General features: G+C 28.3%; 1 protein-coding gene, 1 long non-coding RNA gene and 1 pseudogene across 4 annotated transcripts; 2 read left to right on the forward strand and 1 right to left on the reverse strand.

Moving 5' to 3' along the window:
* Positions 1 to 1,293: 1,293 nt before the first annotated feature.
* On the reverse strand, positions 1,294 to 5,414 carry LOC149893243 (uncharacterized). 2 transcript variants are annotated; one of them, XM_090068370.1, is made up of 3 exons: positions 5,127 to 5,413; positions 2,097 to 2,312; positions 1,294 to 1,891 (listed from the first exon to the last, which is right to left on the reverse strand). In XM_090068370.1, the coding sequence occupies exons 1-3, from the start codon at positions 5,278 to 5,280 to the stop codon at positions 1,866 to 1,868; spliced, it is 396 nt and encodes a 131-aa protein (XP_089924496.1). In that variant the 5' UTR covers positions 5,281 to 5,413; the 3' UTR covers positions 1,294 to 1,865. The 2 variants fall into 2 exon arrangements, with proteins under 2 accessions (XP_089924496.1, XP_089924490.1); XM_090068364.1 differs by having other exon boundaries at positions 1,294 to 2,312; positions 5,127 to 5,414.
* A 1,261-nt stretch (positions 5,415 to 6,675) lies between these two features.
* LOC149893244 (uncharacterized) lies at positions 6,676 to 8,767 on the forward strand (annotated as a pseudogene). Its single transcript, XR_016445488.1, has 3 exons — positions 6,676 to 6,969; positions 7,287 to 7,370; positions 7,974 to 8,767. The product of XR_016445488.1 is annotated as an uncharacterized LOC149893244 (transcript).
* A 2,401-nt stretch (positions 8,768 to 11,168) lies between these two features.
* Positions 11,169 to 11,971, forward strand: LOC149893245 (uncharacterized). Its single transcript, XR_016447620.1, has 2 exons — positions 11,169 to 11,267; positions 11,410 to 11,971. It is a non-coding gene; the product is annotated as an uncharacterized LOC149893245 (long non-coding RNA).
* Positions 11,972 to 12,282: the final 311 nt, after the last annotated feature.

The raw sequence follows: 12,282 nt of genomic DNA on the forward strand, positions 1-12,282 counted from the left end.
TCCGCCTAATATTTTGATTATTTGAATCAAACTCCTTTAATTTTAATGATTGTTTAACAAAAAAACAAGGTGATCCGCCAATTTATATCAAGTGATCCGCCTAATATTATAATTGTTTGAATCGAACTCCTTTAATTTTAATGATAGTTTTACAAAAAAACAAGGCGATCCGCCAACTTATATCAAGTGATCCGCCTAATATTATGATTGTTTGAATCGAACTCCTTCAATTTTAACGATTGTTTTACAAAAAAACAAGGTGATCCGCCAACTTATATCAAGTGATCCGCCAAATATTTTGATTATTTGAATCGAACTCCTTTAATTTTAACGATTGTTTTACAAAAAAACAAGGTGATCCGCCAACTTATATCAAGTGATCCGCCTAATATTATGATTGTTTGAATCGAACTCCTTCAATTTTAATGATTGTTTTACAAAAAAACAAGGTGATCCGCCAACTTATATCAAGTGATCCGCCTAATATTTTGATTATTTGAATCAAACTCCTTTAATTTTAATGATTGTTTAACAAAAAAACAAGGTGATCCGCCAATTTATATCAAGTGATCCGCCTAATATTATAATTGTTTGAATCGAACTCCTTTAATTTTAATGATAGTTTTACAAAAAAACAAGGTGATCCGCCAACTTATATCAAGTGATCCGCCTAATATTATGATTGTTTGAATCGAACTCCTTCAATTTTAACGATTGTTTTACAAAAAAACAAGGTGATCCGCCAACTTATATCAAGTGATCCGCCAAATATTTTGATTATTTGAATCGAACTCCTTTAATTTTAACGATTGTTTTACAAAAAAACAAGGTGATCCGCCAACTTATATCAAGTGATCCGCCTAATATTATGATTGTTTGAATCGAACTCCTTCAATTTTAATGATTGTTTTACAAAAAAACAAGGTGATCCGCCAACTTATATCAAGTGATCCGCCTAATATTTTGATTATTTGAATCGAACTCCTTCAATTTTAATGATTGTTTTACAAAAAAACAAGGTGATCCGCCAACTTATATCAAGTGATCCGCCTAATATTTTGATTATTTGAATCAAACTCCTTTAATTTTAATGGTAGTTCTACCAAAAAACGAAGTGATCCGCCAATTTATATTAAGTGATTCGCCTAATATTTTTATTGTTTAAATGAAATTCTGTAAAGTTAAATGATTGTTCTACAAAAAAAAAACGTGATCCGCCGATTTATATCAGGTGATCCGCCTACTGTTGTCATCGGCCAGAGTGAATGTTTATTGCTTAAAAACAAAATCTTACTTGAAATTCTTTTATTCAACTGCTTATTAAACTGCTTATTCATCAAAATACTCTTCTTATCACAAAATTCTTTTTTTCTTTTTAAAAATCCTCTTTAAATCTCTTAAAAATTCTTTTCTCTTAAAATCCTCTTTAAATCTCTTCTTCTAACAAAAACTCCAACTTCCTAGATTCTTTCTTTTTTTTGAGCTTTTATAGTTTTTGCTTGTTTTCCTGTTGCGATATCTTTTCATTTATTTATATGGCAGGTTGATGAGTCTTCATGTTTACGTCTTTTCTCGGTTGTTGTTTTTAACTTAATTCTTTTTGCTTTATCATTTATTGATGTGAAGAGTGGACGAGTCATCTTGTGGGTATCTTTTCTGATCGTTGTTTTTAACTTTTCTTATTATCGCTTTATCATTTACGAGTCTTCGCGTTTACATCTTTTCTCAGTTGTATTTAACTTTTCTTCTAACGCTTTATCACTTATTTATGTGAAGAGTTGGTGAAACTCTGTAAAGTTTAATGATTGTTCTACAAAAAAAAAACGTGATCCGCCGATTTATATCAGGTAATCCGTCTACTGTTGTCATCGGCCAGAGTGAATGTTTATTGCTTAAAAACAAAATGTTACTTGACAGTGTAAAAAAAACTCAAAGCAATGTTTGGAATGAAAAAGAGAGGGGGCTACACAACATGAATTTTAATTAAATATATTATTAAAAGATTTTATTTAAAGTAGGTTTTATTTAGTAGTAAACTTACGTAAAACTTTTAAAAGAAAAACAAAAACCATTATCAAAATGCAAGATATATTTACCATGAGGAACTAAAACTGCAAGGTTGTGGTTACTGATGTAATGGATAACAACAAGATCTGTCCGACTCAGGTCACAGTACACAAACTTCTGGAAATCATTTGAAATTCCTGTTGGTATAACTGTGGCAAAATGGATCTTTGTGTAAAGTGGCAAAGCCCGAGGAATTTTACTGGAACCATTTTGCTTCCACCTATACCCATCTGCCCGCCAATCGTCTAAAAAAAAAAAAATAATAATAATAATATATATTTATATATACACACACATATACATTGCATATACAATAAACAACCACAATATTTACATGCAACATCACTTGGTAACAAATAAGGAGAATTTAAACTTTTTTGTGAACTAAAAAGAGCATGATTTAACAACTCATCAATTGTATAGTTAGTAGGTTCCACAGTATAAAATAAAAATAGATATGGCAGGCAAAAAGGTGGAAATTGCTGGAATTATTGAAATTGCTTTATACATGGAGAACAACTTCACATCATATAAATTAAGTGACAGTAATCAGGACAACCAAAATTGTTGAGTAAAAAGAGCAAAAATATAAGCAAACAAACAAAGTTCAAAATATGCAGAGGTAATAATAAAAAATACAGCTGAGAACAAACCAAGTTTATACCAAGGTACAAATTCCTTACAAACAAAACAGAAAATTTATGGAACATATTCAGGGTGTTAGCTAGCTTAATCATTAGCCAAATGGCACCGAGTATACTGTAGAATTCCCAATGGGTTTAAAGTTTCCAAAATTCAATACCTCTTTTTTTTTTTTAGTAGTAGTAGTGGTAGTGGTAGTGGTAGTGGTAGTGGTAGTAGTAGTAGTAGTATAGTAGTAGTAGAAATCTTAGTTGGCCTCATTTTACGATTTGCCTAGCTCTGGCGCTACAAATTTTGCCCTCATGTTACAATATTTTGCCTGCGTAACAATATTAAGTTACACAGAATGTTCTCATCTTACGAATCTGCCCTTATGTCACAAAATGTGCATAGCATGAGGGCAAAAACTGCACTCATGTTAAGCTACATAGTAACATCAGGGGATTTGTCATAAAAGTTATTTATTTTAAGATAAACGATTAAGCAAGCAAATAGTCAATTTAAACATGGCAAAATTTGATGCTTTAGTGGAATGATTAAGATTGATATAGTAATAAATTTAGATTGATAATATAGTTAGAACGATAACATATTAATAAATAATATTTATGTTGAACATATATGTAATAATATCTAAAATAAATTGAATAATGATATTGACAATATATTAATTAAGATTGATAATAAAGTTAACTAATACCTTAATCTAACTTTATTATCAGCAATAAACATAAATTTATTGCTACCTAGGTAGTAATTAATCTGCGTTTATTGATAAACCAACAATGTTATTGAACTTTTTGTTGACTACTCATACTAATTAATAATACCTTTGAGGTCCTCATTGATGTAAGTTCTATGTTTTTTTGGTACTATAACTAATAGAGATTTACAGAGATAAAGAATAGAATCAGGAGTAATAAAGTAGCAAGCATGGTAAAGAGATACAACCTTAGCAGATGGTTAAGATCAGAAGTAAGATTTGATCCTAGAAGTCAAAGGGTAGATGACTCATTCAGTACATTACTGTTCATAAATATAGGAAGATCTAGATTTTTGCGATAAGGATTCCCCGAAAAAAATTTAGTCTTATCTGAGTTAAAGATAATTCTCTATCAAAAAAAGAAAAAATATTATAATTTCATTTTCATTGCAAAATTATAAGTTTAATTTTATAAAAAAGTTTTGAAAAGTTATAACTTTGAAAATATGTCTCACCCATTTTAGGGCTAGAAGTTTGGGTTACATGAGGGCTTCGAACTGGGACTATAGATATATTTCTGTTTATCATAAAATATATTCCTGGCTAACACCCCAACATTGCCAACAAATGTAAACAGTTTCAAGAACAAATTAGACAAATATTTAGCATTAAAAAAATTAACTTAATGAGTTTTAATAGTAATAAAATTTTTTAATACTAATAAAAAGTATAAAAAATTTAAACAAAAATTACTTTTGGTCTTAAGTCTTCTAAGTAGTTTTTGTTTAAATTTTTTATTCTTTTTATTAATATATACCTATATTATCAAAAGTGAGTTGTCAAAGTGAGTTTCTAATTCACTCGCTGTTAACACATAGCTATGTGTTAACAGCGAGTGAATTAGAAACTCACTTTATATACTACTACTAAATCATATTTTATATACTACTACTAAATTATATATACTACTAATAAATTATAATTATAATAATAATACACATTTTATATACTACTACTAAATTATAATAATATTTTTAATAATATAGCAGCTACTATATTGTTTTAATTTTTGATTGTTTTTAGGCAAGTACAATCAAAGCACATTGGTGCTCACATTTTAAAATCATAACACAGATACTTTTAAACAGCATGTATAAAAAAGGTCATTTAAAAACCTGCAGATTATTTTCTATAGCATGTCTTACACTGACATAATATAAAATAGACACAAGCATGTAAGTTTGTTATGGAGCCATTTTACAATAATAAATAAATCTTCAAATAAATTATAATAGGAAAGACAATTTTAGCTTCAAAAATATGTTGCATATTAAATGACATCTTGAAAATATTCAATATAATATTAAATGACATTTAGAAGTCCTTACATATTTATTAATAAGATATCTTGCTTTACTATAGCATAGCCTTAAGTAAAGGATAAACTATGCCTAAGTAATGTTAGATTTTACTTTAAACATATTAAAAGAAACAAAGCTATATACAGTCTTGTAGACTACATGTAGGCTACAGTCTACATTGTAGATTACAGGTATAACTTCTTTAAAGTCTAACTTTACTTTAGGCATCGTAATTGATTTTTACTAGTATAATCCAAAAACTATGCTATTTACTACATTATACTATTTTAGTATACAAATATATTTTAAAAATACAAATACTATACAAGTGCACTGAAATATTGCTGCCTAACCTTTTTCATGATTCACTTGTATGACATAAACTTCGCCTGCCTTAGGATTGTTGAGTGTAGTTGTTCTATCTTCATTATTGCTCTTGGCGATAAGATTTGCAATAACCTCTATTTTAAGGTGCTTTATGCTACCTATCAAAACAGGCACAGCCATTTACTAAAAAGTCATCATAAAAAAATTTAGCAATATGTTTGTTCAGGTTGAATTCGTTAGCAGAAATTTAACTATTAAAAGTGCCGTGTCACTTGAATGATCCGCTCCGCTGATCCGCCCCGCCCCGCCATTTGTACCTACTCCTGTTGGTTATGCAAAGAAGTTGTAAAGAAATTATTCTAAAACAAAGAGATTGAATCACGAGAAGAAGTGGTCGTTATAGAACTCGGAAAGGTTGAATCATGAGAAAATGTAGTCGTTAAAGAACTCAGAAAGGTTGAACCACGAGAAGAAGTGGTATTAAAAGAATCAAAAAAGATTGAATCACGCGAAGAAGTGGTTGTGAAAAGAAATCCCCTTTGTTAGAATCCAGTTTGTTAGAGAGATACAGGTACTTTATTTCCATTTTTGTGTTTATTTAACTTTAAACTAGTAGTTTACTAATTATGTAGCTACATAATTTGTAAATAAACTTTTCTATATTACATTAGAGATAGTAGAATTTTTTAATTTTGTATCAAGAACTTGAGTACCCTGTTTATTATCATGGCCTGAAGCAAGTTTGTGCTGCTTCACCAAATTCTCCTCAGAGCAGCACTGATTGCAGGAGAATCTACAAAATTGTGCTACAAAGCTTCTATTAGGCTACCATATCATGCATTAAGACTACATTTTATGCTCTTATACTTGTATTTTATTCAAAAGATATATGTTTCTTAATAAAAATTGAATTGACGAATCAATATTTGGACTAATCAATATTGATAGTAAATTTCTTAATGTTCTAAAAAAACTTTAAGTAATTTACTGTTTATATATTTATGATAGGATGTAAAATTTGTAAAAGATATAAAATGCTAGAATGTAATAATAGTAATAATAATAAATTTTTTGCTCTACACATACAATGTGGTGAGTCTAACATCTGTAGATGTTAAACTTTGACAGCTTTGGAAAAGTGTTCATTTTATTTTTCATTTTTTCATTATTTTTATTTTCTTTTGTTTGTTTTTGAAACAACCAAACTTGTTTTTGAAGACATTCACATTATCAGAGTTGATTATCTCTCCTGTTTAATTATTCCAATTGTTAACTGTTAGGTTTGTGAAGAAATTAAATCTTGTGGTAGAATGTGTGAACTGCTTTTGCATTTTCTGAATATGACCTCTTTTTATTGCATATTTAATTATTTTAGGAGGATGATTCCATTTAACTTTATCCATATTTTTAGTTATTTTATAAAATAAAATTGAATTAAATCACCTCTTGCTCTTCTTATTTTTAAAGTAGTCAAGTTAAATCTTTTTAAAATTTTGTTTTTTTGTATTAATAATGGTTTATAATATTAGGCTACTAATATTATACAATATAATTTAACTGATACTAATAGTTTAGATGGCTGCTTCATATGCAACAAACAGAAGAAGAGTGAGAGAGCAAGTTGATAAGATATGGAAGAAATTTATGGTGAAAGTTATCAGAAAAGTAATGTGTCTACCTGCAGTATTTCTAATGATTGTGAAAATGTTTGTTATGATGACAATTCATATGAGATTGATATTGACAATGATGAAGATAATTTTCCTTTTCAAATTCTTAATAATCACTATGACGATGATCAGGATGAACGCTATTTCACATCAGACTCAGAAAATTAAAGTGATCTGGATAGCAATCCTGGTGAAAAAGGTATTATCGCATCTTTAGCTGAGTGGTGTGTTAATTTAAAATTTCTTTGTTTGATTATTTACTGAATGAAACTTTTGTTAAAAATTTTTTTTTCAGTTATGTCTAGTGAAGCATTTGTTTTGTAATTTGTCATTTGTTACCATATCCCTCTTTAACAGCTGTTAAAGAGGGATACGGTAATGTATTTTATATGCATTTGCAGCATTTTAATGGTGATTGGAATTCATATATTATTTGTATAAGAGAATTTTGAAGCATTTTACTTCTAGTTTTTGCAGTAAAATACTGATACTATTTTTCAATAATTTTCTGTTTAGATGTGGCATTAAAAAATGAAAGTGAAATATCAACAAATGTACTAATTATTTTAAAAAAAATATTTTGTCGCCATGTTTATGCAGGTAACATATCAAAAAAATTTTATGTTTTTATTTATAGAAATTTTATTTGTATACAGTGCTTATATCTTACATATGTTTGTTATTAGCTATTTTATTATTTAAATATAGATTTTGTATTTGATGTGTGTGTGTGTGTATGTGTGTATATATATATATGTTTATATATATATATATATATATATATACATACATACATACATACATACATACATACATACATACATACATACATACATACATACATACATACATACATATATATATGCAGTGGCATAGGAAGATCATAAAAGTTGTGGGGGGGGGGGGGACTAAAACAAAAGTTAAGGGGGGAAAATCAAAATTTAAACGAAAAAAAAAAAGGATATTTTAATAATTTGAAGAGGTTACACCCCCTCTATTATTACAAAAACAAAGCAATAATAAATTATTAGAAATCACTTTTAAAGACTTTTCAAAAATCCAATTAGCGATTAGTCCTCCCCTCTCCCTCCAGATTTCTGAAAAGTCTTTATTGACGAAACTTTGTGTAAAAAAATTGAAACTGATAAGTGTTTGCTAATAATATATATAAACACAAAAATATATGAACACCTATAATTTTAGCAGTAGCTATGGCAATGCCTAAAGCTCATAAAACGAATGATGCAAGTTCAAAGATTTCTATCAAATTGTATAACGAGGAACATTCGAACGTTGTTGGTCTCAAGTGAAGTAAAGATGCAAGATTCGTAAAGAAGAAGAACGTTATTTTGTTTGAACATTTGTGCAAATATTTTAACATAATTAAAATGTTTATTACAACAAATATTGATTTTCTCTTAGTAATTGTTTAATTTAAGTTGGTTCATTAATCAATGTTTTATTTTCGTTCATCAGCGTCAAATTTTATTCAAACTTATTTGGACATTACATTTTATTCAACATTACAAAGAAGTAGTTACGCTTTACCTAAAGAAACAGTTACCCTTTAGTTGAAAAAAGTTACCCTTTAGTCAAATAAATAGTTTTAATTTGATTGCAAAAACTTTGTTTTTGATTGAAAAGATAAGCACACCTTTTGAATCAAAATCAAAGTTTTTGCAAACAAGTAAAACTAATAATATTTGAATTATACGTTGGACCAACGTCAGAATGCGACGCTCGCCCAACGTCGATATCCGACGTTGGGCCAACGTTAACCCAACGGTTGGTTGCGACGTCGCGCCGACTATCAAATCCACGTTGGCTCGATGTCGGTTGCCGACCATCGGCCAACGAATTTTTCGACGTTGATCCAACGTTGGGCCAACGTTTATGTGCTATCTGGGCATGTGCTCAAGTGTGTATGTAAATAATCAATATTTAATATCTTTTTATTTTTATATTTTTATGAGTATTTTTTTAAAAGTGTGTTTTCACACCACTTCTAGTAATCTTGTAGATTTATTTATTTTTGTGTTTAAAAGATAAAAAAAAAAAAAAAAAAAAAGGATTTCGTTTCAGACTAGTAAAATTGCTGTTAAGTTTCAGAAAATCCTCAGTTACGGTGCCGAAAACCAAAGTGTACCAGGGAACAAGGTTGGATGCATGCATGCATGCATACATACATACATACATACATACATACATACATACATACATACATACATACATACATACATACATTCATACATACATACATACATACATACATACATACATACATACATACATACATACATACATACATACATACATACATACATACATATATATATATATATATATATATATATATATATATATATATATATATAAAATATTTACGCTTTTTAAATGGCTTGAAGTAAACTTTATAAAAGAAAAGAATTTTTTTTACACAAACATTTTTTGAAGTTTTTTTAAAATGTGACATTTTTTTCAAAATAAATTAAGCAAATCCGTTAACAAGTTGTCTGCGTCTTTGCATTACCTAATGCCAAACCATTTTCAAAGGCCACTGTATACTGCCTCAATATCTTTAAAAAGTATTTACTAGTATTTCATAATATTTTTTCCCCAGATGCTCTAAAACAAATAAAAGAGCTTCATTATTCTCACTCGTTCTTAATTTCACTCTTTTGTTCAAATCTATTGTGGATTTCAGGAAAATTAACTCTAAAATAAAAGTTGGAAGTTTATTGACTTGATAATTTGTTAAAATTTCCTAAGCTTGCAGGATACAGTAACATTTGGAATATGCAGCAACAGGATGCATCTTAAGCTTAACTGATAGTAAAACAACCCATTATAGCTTGACAGTTGTCTCTTACCGTGTAAGTTTAATATCAGCAGCTCATAATTCAGCAATCAAAGTAGATATGTATTATGAATTGTGTATATGCTAACTGCTCACTTCATAGTAAAACGTAGACAAGTGATTTCTTTATTTTTGAAAGTTTTAAAATTACGTGAAATAGATTTTCCTGATTAATGTAAAATTATTTACACACAGACAGATTTATATACATACATACATACATACATACATACATACATACATACATACATGCATGCATGCATGCATGCATGCATACATACATACATACATACATGCATGCATGCATGCATGCATGCATGCATGCATACTTACATACATACATACATACATACATACATACATACATACATACATACATACATACATACATACATACATACATACATACATACATACATACATACATACATACATACATACATACATACATACATACATACATACATACATACATACATACATACATACATACATACATACATACATACATACATACATACATACATACATACATACATACATACATACATACATACATACATACATACATACATACATACATACATACATACATACATACATACATACATACATACATACATACATACATACATATATATATATATATATATATATATATATATATATATATAAAATATTTACGCTTTTTAAATGGCTTGAAGTAAACTTTATAAAAGAAAAGAATTTTTTTTACACAAACACTTTTTGAAGTTTTTTTAAAATGTGACATTTTTTTCAAAATAAATTAAGCAAATCCGTTAACAAAGTAAGTTATTAATTAAAAAAATTAATTGCGTACGTGTAAATTTAAAAAAGGGGGGAAAAACAGTATTGTGGAGCAGCTAGTAGTAATCAGTCTCGGTTGGTCATTAGGCATTGTGATTTACACTTAGAGTTGATTTTACTTCTATTTTCAAGTGAACCATTTTCTTAAAATACAAAAGTAAATTTTTAGCAAAAACATTATTTTGCTTTGGAAAAATTCTTTCAAATTGTCGTTAAAATTACTTGCGGACCTTTTCATACAAAAGCAACGGCCATTATTATTATTTTTTGTTTCGTGTTCGCGAAGGTTATTACCTTCATTTGTACCTTGATAATTTCTTTGAGTTACCCAATCGACAGTTCTATTAGCGATGACTTTATTTCAAAATAGAAAATTGTCGATTAAAAAGTAATTATAAAAAATTAAACTTTTCAAAGAAAGTTTAACAGTAAATAAACAGAAAATTGCTATAATAGTTACATAGATAAATTCTTTACTTTTAACTTTCGTTTATAAAACTGAAAGTGTTGCCTGTGATGTATGTATCTTTTTCGGCAGTTTCATCATTTAAGGAGTTATTGGCAAGTACTTACATCGTGTAGTTTAAATAATATTTTAAACTCTAAACTGTGAAAATAGACTTTGAGCAAGTCTTCTAGAGTGACATCTGGAAGAAATTGCCAACAACTAGAAGTAAAACAAAGGCTTTTAATCGTTCTTTTGTTGAGTTGAAAAAGGTTCCAATCAGAAAGCGCTTTTTAAAACATAATTTCCCTGGTTAACTCTAGGGGGTAGTACCTTTCAAAAAAGATGGCGGTTTAAAAGTCGAAAAGTGAGCTTTATATTTTTCTTTACTCATTTAAAAAGAAATTGTTCTATAAAATACGTTTTCCTTATTGCTTGCTATTTTTATGTCAGCAAGAAACGAGTTTAAGTTTGCTTATATAACGATTTTTTCTTTTTCATTCTCACAGTCAGTAAAAGACGTGTGCTAACCCCCTCGAGAGCTTAAAGTTTTCTTGAAGCCGTTTTATATGAAATTTAGGAAGCAGGTTGTGCAGTGCCGAAAGATTTTTACTATTTCCTTTATTAGCCGATGTATCGTAATTTACAGATATCATAGCCTTTTATTGAAATATTTAAGGGATCTTTTAAACTTACGTGAACATAAAAATTCTCTATCTACTATCTCAGAGCTAATATGGCTCAAGATCTTTAGTAAATTTTTAGTTTAAAATGTAATACTGAAGAAGAGTAAACATAGTCGTGTTTATGTTAGAAATAAACACATAAGAGTTTATGTCATGCTGAAGTGGAAATATGATCCAATGTGTGATTGATTGGCGATCCAAACGGTGATAGATCATATTTTGTTAGCAAGAAAGAATCCATAAAGATACATTGAAAATACATACATATACATACATGTATATGTTCATACATACATACATACATACATACATACATACATACATACATACATACATACATACATACATACATACATACATACATACATACATACATACATACATACATACATACATACATACATACATACATACATACATAGAAATATAAAAATTATTTCTGAGATACCTCAATAAATAGACAATAAAAAAAGTAAATAAAACTTATACTTTAGTTTTAAGAAGATGGAAATTATGCAATTTTCTATAGATGCATATAATTTGTACAGAAGGTAAAATCTAATGTTTGTGTATGGGTATAAATCCATATATAATTATGAATGAATGTAGTATGTATGTATGTATGTATGTATGTATGTATGTATGTATGTATGTATGTATGTATGTATGTATGTATGTATGTATGTATGTATGCAT

The sequence above is a fragment of the Hydra viridissima genome, unplaced genomic scaffold, assembly GCF_058129835.1.
Source record: "Hydra viridissima isolate aposymbiotic clone 2 unplaced genomic scaffold, HvirCarnegie_v1 scaffold_1, whole genome shotgun sequence".
Classification (NCBI taxonomy): domain Eukaryota; kingdom Metazoa; phylum Cnidaria; class Hydrozoa; order Anthoathecata; family Hydridae; genus Hydra; species Hydra viridissima.

Excerpts from the sequence above, each read along its gene's own strand:
- LOC149893243 (XM_090068364.1), bottom strand. The coding sequence starts at position 5,280 with ATGGCTGTGCCTGTTTTGATAGGTAGCATAAAGCACCTTAAAATAGAG. Across the intron at positions 2,313-5,126 it reads ACAAGTGAATCATGAAAAAG|ACGATTGGCGGGCAGATGGG; the intron begins GTTAGGCAGCAA and ends TTTTTTTTTTAG.